Source organism: Triturus cristatus, chromosome 1_2, assembly GCF_964204655.1.
Source record: "Triturus cristatus chromosome 1_2, aTriCri1.1, whole genome shotgun sequence".
Classification (NCBI taxonomy): Eukaryota; Metazoa; Chordata; class Amphibia; order Caudata; family Salamandridae; genus Triturus; species Triturus cristatus.
The window spans coordinates 285,315,575-285,333,625 of NC_140580.1; the positions used below are offsets into that span (position 1 = coordinate 285,315,575).

General features: G+C 42.5%; 1 protein-coding gene across 1 annotated transcript in view; it reads right to left on the reverse strand.

The window, feature by feature from the left end:
- LOC146867180 (small serum protein 3-like) overlaps window positions 1-18,051 on the reverse strand; it is a 58,614-nt gene that overhangs the window by 22,117 nt on the left and 18,446 nt on the right. The window contains exon 3 of the mRNA XM_085603768.1: window positions 17,224-17,326. Coding sequence (XP_085459894.1) covers window positions 17,224-17,326 — 103 coding nt within the window. The remainder of the gene's footprint in view (window positions 1-17,223; window positions 17,327-18,051) is intronic.

Genomic DNA, 18,051 nt, shown 5'->3' on the forward strand with positions numbered 1-18,051 from the left:
TAGTCGAATAATTTGGAATCTTTTTGTCTAAAGGGGTAATTCACCAGGTCAGTGCAGAAGATTTGTATATACAACCACATCTTTGGGAATAGTATTTCCAGGAACTATATTCTTAAAGGTACTGCTACCCCGCCGGGGAGGCAACTGAGTCAGTAGATTCCTATATTAAAAAGTTGGATGACCAGGAGGCAATTTGTTTTTTCTTAAAGGAAACTTTGTATGCAAATAGTACACTACAAAACGGTAAATCCCCTGTGATAGACAGCTTACCAGGAGATCTTTATAAATCTGAACCCAACCTATGGGGTCCCTCGCTTTACACAGTATTTAATGCCATCACTCATCAGGAGGGTGACATACCGGCAACTTGGAAAGGTGCCGAAATCATCCCAATACATAAAAAAGGGGCAAATGACGACCCTGTAAATTACCGGCCAATAAGCCTCATAGATGTGACACAGAAAATCTTTAGCAAAATGATTCTTTTACAACTTCAAAGCTGGATAGAGGACAATAATATACTGTCACTTTTGCAAGCGGGGTTTAGAGCCTCTACCAGTACTCTCAACCAGGTTTTTAGATTTCTCCAGCTGATATGGAAAGAGGTCAAGCTACAGAAAGGTCATCTCTATGTAGTATTTGTTGACCTCAAAATGGCGTTTGATTCCATCCACCGCATCAAGCTCTGAATTACCCTAAGGGACCTGGGACTTCCCCCTGGCTTGCTCCAACTTATAATTCGTTTACACCAGAACAATTATGCCAAGGTCAGATGGAACCCTGATGGCAGCCTAACCACCCATCAAGAAAGGAGTCTGTCAGGGATGTGTCCTGGCCCCAACTATTTTCACTTTGTTTATGAACGGGCTTATAGGTGAGATGTATTAAATATACTCACTGAAAAAAACATAGGTTAATGAGATGTTATAGTTAAATGAAAATGGAACTTAAAACATCATTTTAAACAAAGGAAACCACTGAAATTCCCCAGTCATAGTTATCCCAAGTAACTATATAACTGGTACCCTAATGTAACAATAATTAGCGCCCTAGCCATGCACAGAATTATCCACAAGGATGGCATTTCAGATGAGATTAGAGATGTTATATATGTATTAAGTGAGCGTGTCATGAGTGATTTAATAATATGTGTGGATAAAAGCAGTGCATTGGAAACCCATTTGGACCCCCCCACATGCCGCCTCTTACATATTTTTTAAATAAATTTTCAGGAGACAGGGACCAAGTTCCTGAATCTTGTAATGGCTGCCAAAAGATATTGTGCAGGTTATCACCAACAATAGGGATTCGCCAATATCCTTTAAATTGGCCAATCATATCCAGATATCTATACAGTTTTAACCTTAATTTCTCAAAAACCACTGAATGGATTTACACCAAGTCACAGAAAGTCCGCTTTCTGGACCATGGTCTTGCTTCCTGCCAAATTTGGTGTAATTCTGTTCAGCAGTTTTTGTGGTAATGTTCCTTAAAAAAGTCAGTAGAAAATGTACTGGGATTTTGCATTTTGGGTCCATCCTTTTTCTTGGCTCCTACTTGACGGATCACCCCACAACTTTCCAGGCACAAACTACGCAAAAAGGGGCACTTTGTTGGAAGTTTCATGAAGAGTCGTCAAATGGTGCAAAAGTTATTAGCAAAAACAAATGAGCATTTGCAATGCAATAGGTCTTGCATTGAAAGTTTGAGCTATTGGCGTTGCATTATTATTTACAACGCAAGTAGCTCCAGCTTTAAGTAATGAAAGACCTATTGCATTGTAAATGCTTGTTTAGGAAGACTTCTATTTTCGTTTCAGAGATTCACAAAAGAAACTGAGAAAACTGTGACAATTTACTGGGAATATTACTTTTAAAGCCAAACACGTCTCACAAGTCCCCAACAATCACACAGATGGTTCGCTTTTTCCTTTAAAGGAGTGTGATTAAATTATTTTTACACAGAATTTTTAGAACAACTGCTTGGGGTGGCCTGGTGAATCAAAGTAATCCTGCCACTCTGTTTACAGTTCTGTTGTTGTACAGAGCCTGGAAGGGACCTGTTTCAAAGTCTATTGCTTATATGCTTACAAAACGCAGTATGGTTTAAAAAGACTTCCTCACCTCAATAATAGAAAAATGTCTGAAAAAGACATTTCCAGCAAAAGTGTTTGTTCTTTTTTAGATCCATTTCACAGGGAAACGAATGAAGGAAATAGCTGGTATGAGCCGTTTAAAGAAATCACGGTTTACAGCAAGTGAGGGGGAGCGAGACAGATACAGAAAGAGGGGGCAGAAGAGAAAGAAAGAGAGAGGGGGGAGCAGCTGCCAGCAGCAGAGCAGGAGGAGTGGATACCATCCTTGTTTTCTCTTCAAATGCACCACCTTACTTACCGCACCTCCGGCAGGACGGTAGCAGAGGCAACCGCTGAGATGGGCCTGAGCCCTGCCGATCACAAGAGGCACTCTCCTGCGGCGGTACTGGGTGGAGCTTCAGCCCAGGAAGGGAGTCGCAATGCTCCTGAACAACAGGGGGAGAGGAAGGCACCGAGAGTGCCCTCGGGAGGTAATGCCGCTCGTTTCGCAAATGCAGACCAAGTGGGCAAAGAGTGGCATCACACAGACTGAGGGAAGCAAGTTTAGAAAAAGTAAAAACATTTTTTTTTACAAGTGCCCCATTCCATGCTTTCATTTTAATAGCAGCCACGCACCTTTCTTTAGATGATCTGCGTCTAAAGAAAGTGGCGCGGCAGCCATTACATGAAAGCGTGGAATTGGGCGTTTGTAAAAAAAAAACAATTAGTCCCCAAAGAAACTGATAAAGGGCCTACAGTGTAAGGAAACTGTACTTGGCTGGTGCTTCTGGCTGAAAACGCAAGTGATGTAACAGGAGCAACTTCCAATAAGGAGCGAGGAAATAAGAGGGATGAGATTGTGAACCAATGGCACGCACCAGGTGTAATTACACTCTGTAGAGTGATTAAAACAGGTCTTGCAGACAGCGCATGCCAGCTGATGCTCGACCTAAAAAGTCTTTTCCTATGTAAACTCTGACCTAACTTTAACTATACAGTGGCGACCACCGTGTAAGATATATATATTTTCACTGAAAAAAACATAGGTTTCAGAAACGTTATAGTTAGAAATTAGCATTTAAAAAACCTTAGGAATGCACTGAAAAAAACATAGGTTTCAGGGGCGTTATAGTTAGTTTGACATTTCACTCGTACAAAACCAGAGAAATTCCCCCGTTGTAGTTAGTTCAGCTAACTATAACTTGCGCCCTCGCAATGCACTGCTGATGACGTCACATATTACATCACTCATGACATGGTCAGTGGCATCACTGATGCCATCACTGATGACATCTCAAATGACATCACTGATGACATCATCCAGTGACTGTGTGTTTCTGTAAAGTTTAAATATGTTTAATATATATAGGGAAAGGCGTATTGAAGAATGAGTGGGTGTATAAGTGTCTGAATGGATGATTTAGTAGGTGCGTGACTGACTATAAGTGAGTGATTAAACGTATCTTACTGAATGCATGGGTTAGTGATAAAACTGTGTGAATATCTGTATCCGTCTGTCTGTTGGTGATTAAGCGGCTGCATGGGTTTGTGGAAAGCTACATGAGTGTCTATATGGGTTATTGATTGGTTGTGTGAGTATCTGTATGGGTGCCTGAGTGTTTGTGTGGGTGGGGTGTGTGTGACTCTGTCCATAGATGTGTGAGTGGGTGATTCACTGGGTGCATAGTTTCAAGAGTGTATCTGTGATGGACTGTATGGGTGGGTGAGTGTGTGTATGGGTGTGTTAGTGAGTGAATGTATCTTTCAGTGGTACATTTGTGAGTAACTGCATATGTGAAAGGCAGTATATATGTGTGTTGGAGTATATAAATGGCTATAAGTGAGAGTGTGTGATTGTGAGAGTGGCTTTATGGAGAAGTGTGTGCTTGTATCATTGATTGTATAAGTGCGTAAGAATGTGCTAGTATTTGTATGAGTAAGTGAGCTGGTGTGTGTATAACCGTATAGGTGAGTAAATGGCAGTGTGATTAATTATTTGCATGCCTGACTAGCTGTGTGAGTACCTCTATGGATGAGTGACAGTCTGTGAGTGCCTATATGGGTGCATGAGTGCATATGATAGTCTTGTACTGAGTGACCATAAGTATGAGTGACTGTACGGATGAGTGAGTGGATGTGTGTGTAAACCTAAGAATCAGTGAGTGGGTATGTAGTTATTAGTGTTGGAGTGTCTGTGGTTTTGAGAATGGCAGTCTGTAATTTTGAGCGGGTGTATCAAAGGTCATATGTGGGTGTGAGACGAGGCATCAAATTATCACATGGATGATGTCATCAGTGATGTCATTTGAGATGTCATCAGTGATGTCACTGACTATGTCATGAGTGATGTAATATGTGACATCATCAGCAGTGCATTGCGGGAGCGCGAGTGATAGTTAGCTGAACTAACTATAACAGGGGAATTTCTCTGGATTTGTACGACTGAAATGTCCAAGGTTTTTTAAATGCTAGTTTCTAACTATGCCTACAGAGGGAGAACATGTGAAGAAAGAAGAAAAAACACACAGAGAGAAGCAAAAGAAATACAGAAAGAAGCAACAGAAGTCCACAAAGACAAAGAAAAGTGCAGGAAGAAGCAAGACATGTGCAGAAAGAACCAACAGAGGAGCAGAAAGAGGCCTTGTTGCAAAATCATCCTGTGCCCACAACTTTTTCTGACGGGTACTGGTGGTAACTGACTGACTAACCAGGCCTAGAGCCAATGCTATGCTAAAAAACACTTAGAATACAGTGAAAACACCTACATACACTAGGAAACACTATGCGTTGGGGTACCCCTGTGATTAGCATGACCTCCCCTGTAAGGCCCTAGTACATAATAGGGCAGGGGGATTAAACCTACCTCTAAGTCAGAGCTGCAGAAATATGCTACTTTAACTAGTAATCGCGTTGGCAGAGTGGTGGAGAAAGGGTGCTGGGCATCCAACCAACGCTCAGGAATTCCGCTGCGTAGGACTTACAGGAGGTACCATGAGGGAATCATGGCCCCCAAACTCCCTCAGGACTAAACTGGACTTCATCCCCCATCCCGTAGTTTGCCACGAGGCACAATTGCAGAGTGGTAGAGAGAGGAGGGCATGGCCTCCAAAGATGTCTTAGCAAACCCACTGTGTGGGACTTGCTGGAGGTAACAAGAGGGTTAGTTGGCCACCAAGGACATCCTTGGGGGCCAACTTCCCAAACTATTACCTCCAGTCAGTCCCACACAGCAGCAGTGGTAAGTACTCGTACCAGGCCATGCCCACTTTGCCCACCACTCTACAAACACGCTCCCTGGCACGCTCTTGGATGGGGATTGAAGTCCCCTTCACTGCTGTGGGTCCTTTAGGGGCCAACTAGCCTACCTTTTACCTCCAGTAAGCCCCACACAGTGGGATTGGTGAGAGGTAGACAAAGGCCATGCCCCCTTTCTCCACCACTCTGCAAACATGCCCCCTGGTGCCTTGTAAGTTGGGGGATTAAGTCCCCTTGAATCCTGAGGGTCCCTGGGGTCCAACTAGCTCACCAGGTACCTCCAGTAAGCGCCACAGAGCTGCGTTGCAGAGAGGTGTAAAAAGGGGCTTTGCCTGGACCACCTCTCTGCAAAGCAGGTCTATGGTGCTTACTGGAGGTACCTGGTCGGCTAGTTGGCCCCCAGGGGCCCTCAGGATTGAAGGGGTATTAATTCCCCAACTAAAAACGTGCCACAGGGCGTGTTTGCACACATGTCACTTCAGGCCCCGCCCCCTCCCTTTACCACTGTGCAAACGCACCTCGTGGGGCGTTTTAAGTTGGGGGATTAAGTCCCCTTGAATCCTGAGGGTCCCTGGGGTCCAACTAGCCCACCAGGTACCGCCAGTAAGCTCCACAGAGCTGCGTTGCAGAGAGGTGTAAAAAGGGGCGTAGCCTCCCAACACCTCTTTGCAACGCAGCTCCCTGGCGTATACTGGAGGTACCTGGTGGTCTAGTTGGCCCCCAGGGACCCTCAGTATTCACGGGGAATTAATTCCCCAAGTTACAACGCACCAGGGGGCGTGTTTGCTGAGTGCTGCAGGGAGGGGGCGGGGCCTAGCTGAGATATGGCTATTTTTTTATTTTATTTTTTAATAAGGGGGGCTGTGTGGCCACCCCATCCCCTAGGGCCTTGCCCCTTTAAAAAAAAATAAAAACGTCAACGGGAAGGGGGCCGCATGGCCCCCCTCCCGATGCCAATTTCGGCCCCGGGGCCACAATCCGCCGGGGCATGGCCATAATTTTTTGATTATTTTTAAATCTAGAAGGGGGCTGCGTGGCCCCCCTCCTGAGGCCTCTGTTATTAACCCCGGGGACCCCATACCCCGGGGATGTGCTTCTTTTATTTATTTATTTATTTTTGGGGGAGGGGGGCCGCTTGGCCCCCCTCCCGGGCCACTTCAGGCCCTGGGGACCCCATCCCCCGGGGCCGGCCTTCTCCTTTAGGGACTGTGGGGGGAGCCCCAATGCCCTCACGGTCCCTGCCGGCTCCCTGCATCCTGTGGGAGCCGGCATTGCTTTTCAACATGGGGAGCTGCTGACATGCAGCTCCCCGTGTGGAAAAGCAATGTGGTATGGATTTCGCTTTCGCTCTCGCTTTCAAAATCCAAACCACAGTTTGCTATGGCAGGGCGGAAGCCACGAGGCTCCCGCCCTTCCATAGCAAACAGCAGTGTCCTGGGGTTGGGTACCCCGGGACACTGCAGGAGCCGGCCCTGGGGGGTGTCGGTCCCCAGGACCATCACAGGCCCCAGGAGGGGTCCACCCTCCCATCCCATGCACAGCCCCGGGGAGGAGGTGGTCCCCAGGGCTCGGGGGTCCGTTAGGGACCCCCAAATTTGAATATTAGTGCCCCGGGGAGGTGGTGGTTCCCGGGGTGTGTGGGGGCCCTCGAGCCCTTCCACACAGGTGTAGTATTTATTTTTTTTAAAGCCCCGAGGGTGGCGGTCCCCGGGGCAGCCCGCAAAATAAACAATAAAAGCCCCTTTGGGTGGCTGTCCCCAGGGCTTGGGGGGGCCTTGTAGCCCCACCCACCCATTAAAAAAGAAGCCTCGGGGTGTGGCGGTCCTCGGGGCAATTTCAATTTTGCATGCCCCCGGGACTTGGCCCACCCGGGGGGTAAATAATAACGAAGCGCGGGAGACCGCGCATCGTTTTTTACAATTTTCTGCCGAAATTCTCGCTGATTTTTTTTTTTTTATTTTAAATGCTTTTTGGGCCCTGGGGGTCCTTCTGGGACCCCCTGAGCAGGCCTATGGGGTCAGGGTGTTTTTACCATGCCCCCTTTTGTTATTTTTCACCTTTTGTTTTTCTGTTTTCTTGTGCCTCGGTAGTGCTTGGTTCAGAAAGCGCACTTTTTTTAAAATGGTGTGAATCCGTTCAGTAGTTGCTGAGAAAATCAAAAAATAAAAGTTTTGATATTTAGAGGCGCGGTGGATCCGCGCACCCTCCCGATCACGAGCTTTATTCTAATTGGCTGTCAGCACTCCAAACCAGGAAGTGTTGGCAGCCATCTTGTGCCTCGGACGGATTCGAATGTTTACTGACATCTAACAACCAATCAGAATTGCACGGTGCGAGGCTAAAGATATGTATGTACTTTTAACTGCAATTTTCTCAGGAACTAATGAACAGATTGACTCCAGATATGCAAAAGGCACATCCCTGACCTGAATACTACCTCTTTGCCAAATTTAAAGTAATTCTGTTCAGCCGTTTGGGCTGTACCTTGGACTAAAGGTCCCTATGGGAAATTGCATGGGAAAAACGTGTTTTGGGACCCCCCTGTTTTCTCAGCCCCCGCTTGACGAATCCCCCCGAGACTTTCAGGGTAGGAGCGGAGCGGAGCGCCCCACCTATTTTGAAAATTTCGCGAGGATTCGTCAATCGGCGCCAACGTTATTCCAAATAGAATGTTGCGGATTTCCTATGGAAACACGGTCCTAACTATAACTATCTACTGGCGACCGCCAGTAGATAATATATATATATATATATATATATATATACATACATATATATATTCAATGAAAAAACCAAAGGTTTCACACATGTTATAGTTAGCTGGACATTTCACTCGTAAAAAACCAATGAAATTTCCCCGTTATAGTTAGTTCAGCTAACTATAACTCGCGCGCCCGCAATGCACTACTGATGACGTCACATATTACATCACTCATGACATGGTCACTGACATCACTCATGACATCACTGATGACATCTCAAATGACATCACTGATGACATCACTGATGACATCATCCTTGTGATTGTGTGTTTTTCTGAAAATTAAATATGTTTTATATTTATGTATATCTCAAGGTCAATGGAAGAATACATTGGTATTTTTAGTGTAACTGACTGATTAAGTGTATCATAGTGAATAAATGGCTTACTGAGTAATCTTTAAATATGAAAATATCTGTATCAGTTTCTTACTTTGTGTATAAGTGGCTGCATGGGTTGGTGAGTAGCTACATGAGTGTCTATATAGGTTATTAGTTGGTTTTTTGTCAGTATGAGTGTCTGAGTGTCTGTATGGTTCGGTGGGGGGTATTACGTAGTGCATAGGTGCATGAATGAGTGACTCACTGTTTGTATGTGTTGAAGACAGCATGTGTGCAGGACTGTATGGGTGGATGAGTGTGTGCATGGGTGTGTTAGTGAGTGAATGACTGTCTCAATAGTGTCTCCATGAGTAACTACATATGTTTTTAACTAGTATATGTGACTATTGGTGTATATAAGTGAGTATATGTGAGAGTGAGAGATTGAAAGAGTTCCTGTATGAATAAGTATGTGTTTCTATAAGTGATTGTTTAAAAGACTAAGTATGTGTAAGTTTCTGTAGAAGTAGGTGTGGTGGTGTGTGTATAACTGTATATGCAAGTAAATGGATGTTTGATTCTTTATTAGCATGAGTAACTATGTGTGTGAGTAACTCTATGGATGAGTGGCGTTGTGTAACAGGATGTATAGGTGTATGAATACATATGATGAGTGAGTACATGTATGAGTGACTGTAGAGGACTGTTGGTGAATGAGTGTATGTGTATGTGGTTCTTCGAATTACTGAATAGGTTGTTGTAACTGATATTGATATGTTCATTATTTTGTACATTTTAGTTTCTATTTTTGAATGTGTGTATTAAAGGTTATATTAGGGGAAGAAGAGGTCTGCTACTCTTTCACAAGGATGATGTCATCAGTGATGTCATCAGTGATGTCATTTGAGATGTCATCAGTGATGTCATGAGTGATGTCAGTGACCATGTCATGAGTGATGTAATATGTGACGTCATCAGTAGTGCATTGCGGGCGCGCGAGTTATAGTTAGCTGAACTAACTATAACAGGGAAATTTCATTGGTTTTTTACGAGTGAAATGTCCAGCTAACTATAACATGTGTGAAACCTTTGGTTTTTTCATTGAATTTCTAAGGTTTTTTAAATGCTAATTCCTAACTATAACGTGTGTGAAACCTATGGTTTTTTCAGTGAATTTGTAAGGTTTTTTAAATGCTAATCCCTAACTATAACATGTTTGAAACCTATTGTTTTTTCAGTGAATTTGCAAGGTTTTAAAAATGCTAATTTCTAACTATAACGTGTGTGAAACCCATGTTTTTTTCAGTGAATTTGTACGGATTTTTAAATGCAAATTTTTTTTTGTCATTTTTTGTAAGCCTTTGTATAAAATAATATATGTACTATATCCTGCATTATGGAAAGGTTTTTTTTTTTTTTATGCATTTTTTTCCGTGCGCGTACGGTAAGCTGACGGTACGCGCTTCGTACATCATAAGTACGGTGCGCGTACGTGATACGTGCGTGACGTACGCGTACACCCGGAAGCAACGTCGCGGGTACGCAGGGGCGTGTAATGCGCATGCGCGATACGCAATACGTGCGTGACGTACGCATACACCCGGAAGCAACGTCGCGGTTACGCAGGGGCGTGTAATGCGCATGCGCGATACGCAATACGTGCGTGACGTACGCGTACACCCGGAAGCAACGTCGCGGTTACGCAGGGGCGTGTAATGCGCATGCGCGAGTGTGACGTACGCGCTTCGTAAGCGCACCGTAAGCGTCACGTGCGCGCACGGCAGGTCATGTGACTTACAAAGAACACTTTTTATTGGTTGAAATTACTTTCACTTCCAGAAACTTCCCACACCACACCCATTCCCCTCATTACTGCTTGAAAGAACACTTTTCATTGGTTGAAACTACTTTCAGTTCCAGATTCTTCCCACACCACACCCATTCCCCTCATTTCTGCTTGTGATTCTCTAGGAGCAGGAGCTGGATTGACATTGGGATACAATGGCAGAACAGCAGACCTCTTCTGAGAGTGAGGCTAGCAGCACCACCATGATCCAGAGAAGGAGGAAACAAAAGACTTCTTTCGTATGGGAGTATTTCACTTTTCCAGAGGGGGAGAAAAAGGTGAATGCTCAATTGGTCACTTGCATACTTTGTGGTCGTGTTTTATCAAGAGGAAATCCAAGGAAGAAATATTCCTTTGGAAATCACTCTATGAAGAGACACCTCCAGGACAGACACCCAAGGACCTTTGCTCGACATACTGGAGAAAACTCTTCAGTAAGTCACCAGAGCCCAGCCTCAGATGCTCAGCCGAGTACATCATCGGCAGCTCAGCTGAGCCCTTCCTCTGATGTTGGAGCATCACCTTCTTCTTTTCCTGTGGACACCAACCCTCGATTTGGGAGGGTTGAAATGAGGTGTACAAGATGTGGTGGTCTTATTGTTTTTGGGGAGATCAGTCTTACCCTTATTAACAATAAGATAGACCAGCATGTTTGTAGACGCTCATAATACTCCCATTCTTTCTTTCCTCCATCCCTGTATGAACCCAACGGCTCTTATAAGAGCCAACCTTACCTCTCAACTTTTTTTTATTTTTTATTTGAAACTTTTTTTTTTTTTTTTTTACCGTACGCGCACGGTAAGCGTATTTTTTTTTTTTTTTTTTTTAAAACACTAAAAATCAATTACCACATCTCAAGATCCTTGAGAAATTAATAACTAATTTTAAAAAATCTTTTTGAGATAAAGTGGAAGAAAGAGACCTTCTAATTTCTCACTTACCTGTCCCACCCAACAATTTAATTTATAATTAAAATGTAATTGTATCACTTTTACAGACTGACACATTATGAATCCACTTTTCAGATTTTTTTAAAAGCACATGTCCAAACTGCTTTTTCAGACCACCACCATGTGTAACCTGGGTGACTGCCTACATTCCAGCAAGCACAACCAGCCTTAGTGATGCTGAATGTATTTGCATTACTGACTGAAACCTCAAACCCCACTCGCTTGTAAATACTGTGCATGATTCCACATGGTAAGCAGCTGGGTGTGTGCTAAGAGTCTGCTTCTGCACCAAAAAATGGCTCCCCCTTTCCATCTAATGCAACTGTGAAATCACCAGAGAAATACGCAATAAATCTCTGCCTATAATTCCTCTTTGCACACAGAGTCATGTTTTCACATTAGTCACAAAACGAAATTTCTTTGCCAATTTGAAAGCACACTTACTGCTCTTTTTTTTGACAAGTGATAATCACTTTTACAGACTGACACATTATGAATCCACTTTTCAGATTTTTTTAAAAGCACATGTCCAAACTGCTTTTTCAGACCACCACCATGTGTAACCTGGGTGACTGCCTACATTCCAGCAAGGGCAACCAGCCTTAGTGATGCTGAATGTATTTGCATTACTGACTGAAACCTCAAACCCCACTCGCTTGTAAATACTGTGCATGATTCAACATGGTAAGCAGCTGGGTGTGTGCTAAGAGTCTGCTTCTGCACCACAAAATGGCTCCCCCTTTCCATCTAATGCAACTGTGAAATCACCAGAGCAATACGCAATAAATCTCTGCCTATAATTCCTCTTTGCACACAGAGTCATGTTTTCACATTAGTCACAAAACGAAATTTCTTTGCCAATTTGAAAGCACACTTACTGCTCTTTTTTTTGACAAGTGATAATCACTTTTACAGACTGACACATTATGAATCCACTTTTCAGATTTTTTTAAAAGCACATGTCCAAACTGCTTTTTCAGACCACCACCATGTGTAACCTGGGTGACTGCCTACATTCCAGCAAGGGCAACCAGCCTTAGTGATGCTGAATGTATTTGCATTACTGAGTCCAACCTCAAACCCTTAAACTATTCTTTTTTTATACCAGTACACCTTAATTTATCGTGAAAACATAGTCCATATTATTTTACATGTTCCTCACATTTAAATTTCTCCCAAAACAGAAAATGATAAACACAACTTCAACAAAAGGAATTCCATTTCTATTATTCATTTCTTAATTTACCATATACATCCCCTCTCAAACTCTAAACTCACCTTTAAAATTAGTTAGCTGTGAAAGAAATGTGGCACTCAAACAGCAGATTATCAGAGCCAGGATCTCTTTTCTTTACACCTCTCTCCTATTCTCTTTCTATTGGTTGAAAACCAACCCTTTTCCAAAAGTACCCTTCCCCCAACTTGACTTCTGCCTAGTACCCTTCCCCCAACTTGACTTCTGCCTGCTACCATAGCAACAGCTCATGGAACACTGCTGTGTGGAGTTAGGTCAGAAGTTCGCCAAACAATGTTTCAATTCCACAAAGCAAGAGTGCTTGACTTTTCAAACCTAACAGCAAATCCAAAGTACTGTTCTTTGGTAACACATTTTTCTGTACCAATACAAAACATGCTTCTATTAATTTACACATGCAGCCTAGTTTTTATTCTAGAATGGTATGAAACAGCCAATCAGTTCTTTTTTTTATGAAAAAAATATGTATTCCTCCATTTCCAAACTGTCTTTCATTTCATTTTCCCATTCTACTGAATTACACCTCCTGAGTGCATCCAGATCTCCTTGGAAGATGTTCACAGTGTGGATTGTAGGGCACAGCTATGTTTTCTGGAGTGAAAAGTTTGCAGAGAAAACAGGTATGGTGAGAGACCTTGCTTTGCCAAATGTAGACATTAAATGGATTGGTCAGAGAGGGTTAAAGTGGCACCAATTGATGCCATTGGTGAAATCCTTCATGCAAATCCAACACCCTGACCTCATAATAGTGCACTGTGGTGGCAATGACCTAGGCACTTTGACTGGGGTAGGTCTGGAAATGCTTATGAAGGACACCTTTGCACAACTGTTTTCACTTTTCCCTAAAACTGCCTTTGTGTTTTCTAACATATGCCAAAGGCAAAAATGGAACTGGTCCAATCATTTCTGTCCGCAGATTGACAAAGCAAGAAAGCACGTCAACAAATCTGTTTCTGCTTTCCTCCGTGACTATGGTATGGGTTCCATTTACCACAACAACTTGCATTACGACATGCAAGACATTTATAGAGGAGATGGTGTGCACTTCAATGATGAAGGGAACAGAGTCTTCCTCTTGAACCTTAGACTCTGCATCGGTACTTACTTGTAGGTACCACTAAAAAATCACTTCATAAACACAACGGCTCTTTTTAGAGCCCCCTAATATCTAAACACTTAAATCTGAATTTTATTTCTCTTTTTATTTTTTTTTTCTACCGTACGCGTACGGTAAGCTTACCGTAAGCTTACCGTACGCGTACCCCGCGATTTTTTAAAAAAAATAATAAATGTTTTCTTTGAACTTTTCTGTCCTTCTTTGACCCCCTTACAAATGTTAGGGGGTCTGTAACTCTCCACCTTGCCCCCTTTTCAAGATATCACTCTTTTTTTTCTGAGTGAAACACACGAAATGGCGGCCGCCGCTTCCTGGTTTCGACCGATTCGAATGTTTACTAAGATCTAACAGCCAATCAGAATCGTGCTCGCGCACGCCACCGTACGCGTACGGTAAGCGCACCGTAAGCGCACGGTAAGCTGCCACAGATATATATATTGATTAAAAGGCTATTTTCTCAGATTCTACTGAACAGATTTACACCAAACCTACAAAAGGCACTTCCTTGACCTAGGGACTACCTCTCTGCCAAATTTCAAGTAATTCTGTTCAGCCGTTCGGGCTGTAGCCCTGTCTAAAGGTCCTATGGAAAAATGCATGGGAAAAACGCATTTTGGGAACCCCCTTTTATCTCAGCCCCCGCTTGACGAATCCACCCGAGACTTTCAGGGTAGGAGCGGAGCGTAGCGCCCCACCTATTTTGAAAAATACGCGAGGATTCGTCGACCGGCGCCAAAGTTATTCAAAATAGAATGTTGCGGATTTCCTATGGAAACGTGGTCCTAACTATAACTACCTACTGGCGACCGCCAGTAGGTAATATATATTTGTAAATATATATATAATCACTGAAAAAAATCAAAGGTTCAAGCAATGTTATAGTTAGGTGAATTTGTCAGTGACAACATTAACTTTTTTAACAAAAAAAAATCAAAATATTGATCTGTTATAGATAGCAGTGCTAACTATAAATTGCGATCCCGCATTCTACTGCTTATAACATCACATATGACATCACTCATGACATGTTCTATGACATCATTTATGACATCTCAAATGAACTCATTAAAGACATTACCCCATCCCCCGGTGCCCGGCACTGGTAAAGGGGGGTGCCTTGGTGCCCACCCAGGGCACCGACAATGCTCTTTTTGGAGCCTGCGGGTGGATCCCCCAGTCCCCAGCCAGCTCCCCATATCCATGGGAGCTGGCATTTCTCTTGCCCAAAGGTCACTAATATTTCTCCTCCCTGTGGGCAGGAGCAATATTTAGATCTGTTTCCATGCCCACATCACTGTGGGCAAGGAAATAGATCTAAAGTCAGCTCCAAGTAGGTGAGAGCATTTTTAAAGCTCCCATCCACTGCTAGCCTACTTTTTGGTTTTTTTCCTGCTTGGCATGAGATTTAAAAATGCTCTACCAAGCGATAACAAACACAGGATTCCCTGCCCACAGTGGCGCAGGCAGCAAAACCGTTATGTTCCGTGGTTGGGCTCTCGAAGATATAGCCTATGAGCTGGCCCCAGGGGCGGGGTCCCCCGCAAAGCTCTCTGAGACTCTGGCGGGCCCAACTACTAAAATATACAATTATTTTTTACCCTTAATTTCTCAAAAACACTGAACGGATTTACACCAGTTCACAAAAAGTGCAATTTGTTGACCAAGATCTAGCATCCTACTGAATCTGGTGTAATTCTATTCAGCAGTTTTTGCTGTAGCTCGTCTTAATAAAGTCTATGGAAAATGCATGGGGATTTTGTATTTGGGAACCCCCTTTTTTCTCTGCCCTGCTTGACCGATCACCCAGCAATTTTTCATGCACCTGCTAGTCAAAAAGTATCACCTTTTTTTGGAACGTTTCTTGAAGATTCGTCAAAGGGTGCCAAAGTTATTAGCTATACACAAAATGCTTTTACTTTGCAAAAGCGATCCTAACTATAACTACCTACATATATATATATATATATATATATATATATATATATATATATATATATATATATATATATATATATATCAAAGCTCCCAATTGCCCGCGGTCGCCAGTAGGTAGTTATAGTTAGGACCCTGTTTCCATAGGAAATCCGCAACATTCTATTTGGAATAACTTTGGCGCCGGTCGACGAATCCTCGCGAATTTTTCAAAACTAATGGGGCGCTAAGCTCCGCTCCTACCCTGAAAGTCTCGGGGGGATTCGTCAAGCGGGGGCTGAGAAAAAAGGGGGGTCCCAAAACGCGTTTTCCCCATGCATTTTTCCATAGGACCTTTAGACACAGCTACAGCCCGAACGGCTGAACAGAATTACTTGTAATTTGGCAGAGAGGTAGTCCGCAGGTCAAGGAAGTGCCTTTTGTAGGTCTGGTGTAAATCTGTTCAGTAGTTCCTGAGAAAATAGCATTTAAATCAATATATATATCTGTAAGCGCGCTCCGTGCGCTTACCGTGCGCTTACGGTAAGCTTACCATACGCGTACGGTGCCGTGCGCGAGCGCGATTCTGATTGGTTGTTAGATCAAAGTAAACATTCGAATCGGTCGAAACCAGGAAGTATCGGCCGCCATTTTCTGTCTGTCGCACTGAAAAAAAAAGGTTGATAACATGAAAAGGGGGCAACGAAGAGAGTTGCAGACCCCCTAGCGTTCGTCAGGGGGTTCACGAAGGACCAAAAAGTATGAAAAATAAATTTAATAATTTTTAAAAAAAATCGCGGGGTGCGCGTACGGTAAGCTTACCGTACGCGTACGGTAAAAAAAAATAAAAAATAAAAAAAAAAAGTAACAATCACATTTAATATATAAATCTAAGGACCCCCAAGGGAGAAAAAAAAATTGATATTTTGAAAAAAATGGCGAGGCGTGCACGGTACGAAATGCGCAACGTGGGCGCTCGGTGCACGAAGCGCACCGAGCGGCCACAGCGCGCGCACGGTGCGCGAAGCGCACCGCGCGCGCAAAAATTAAAAATAAATACATAACTTAGCATTTAAAAAACCGTACAAATTCACTGAAAAAACCATAGGTTTCACACACGTTATAGTTAGGAATTAGCATTTAAAAAACCTTGCAAATTCACTGAAAAAACCATAGGTTTCACACATGTTATAGTTAGCTGTACATTTCACTCGTAAAAAACCAATGAAATTCCACGTTATAGTTAGTGCAGGCAACTATAACTCACGCGACCGCAATCCTCTGTTGATGCTAATACTGTATCTTTAGCTATAGATATATTACAAATATTTATTTTTCATAAAGACACATATGTCATCAGTGATGTAATATCTGACATCATCAGCAGAGGATTGCGGTCGCGTGAGTTATAGTTGCCTGCACTAACTATAACGTGGAATTTCATTGGTTTTTTACGAGTGAAATGTACAGCTAACTATAACATGTGTGAAACCTATGGTTTTTTCAGTGAATTTGCAAGGTTTTTTAAATGCTAATTCCTAACTATAACGTGTGTGAAACCTATGGTTTTTTCAGTGAATATATATATATATACATATATATATATATATATATAGAGAGAGAGAGAGAGAGAGAGAGAGAGAGAGAGAGAGAGAGAGATTTACACATTTACATCTACGAAGCCTCGAGGAGGGATTCCTGAAATTCAAGAGGTTGAGGAAGCAATAAACATACCTGCGACAGCATTCATAACCGCCTTTTTTGGAACATGTGCATTTAAAGCAACCATCGATCCAGTCCGAACCCAGGGGATACTCAGTGCCTTGATGCATACAGGCTGCATTGAAAATATTAAAATAGGAATAACATTTATGAGTGAAGTCGCCCAATGAAATATACAGGTCATTTTTGTGATGGCATGTGCTGAGCTGACCAACGTGCTGTGCAAATCTAATTTAGAGTATGTGGCACACTGAAACAAAATCCATTAATGGAAAGAACATTTAAAGCATTTAAAACCTAAACGGTGATGCCGTTAATTAAAACCTAGTAGTAAATCTTAGCATATTTTACTTACATAAACGCTTTTCAATCCATATTTTTCTATGCTTTTTCTGTGTTGTGTAATTATGTATATTTTTAAGTTAATATTAAGAATCGAGAGATTTACTCTTAATTATCTGAGCTGGCATAATTAAGGATTTTTCAGTAACTTCACATCACAAGAGTATCTGGAAATTACCATAATTACACCGATTACTCTGGCATAATTTAAATTTTGCCCAGGCCTACTTCAAATGAAACATTAGTTGTGATTTTTTGTAATTTTTGTCTGCATATTTGCAGTTTTCCCCTGGTTCTTCCACGAGAAAATCAATGTTTTTATAATACCAATGTAGAGCATTATTCAAGTGAGTTTTGAGAACCTTTACATTATTCAAAATGTTAAAAAAAAATAGAAATCTGAAAAACAATCAACACGTATACAAAAACAAAGATTTCTACATTTTTTTCAAATAGTAAATGAAAAACCGACAAATACATGTTTTGAAATGCTTCGAT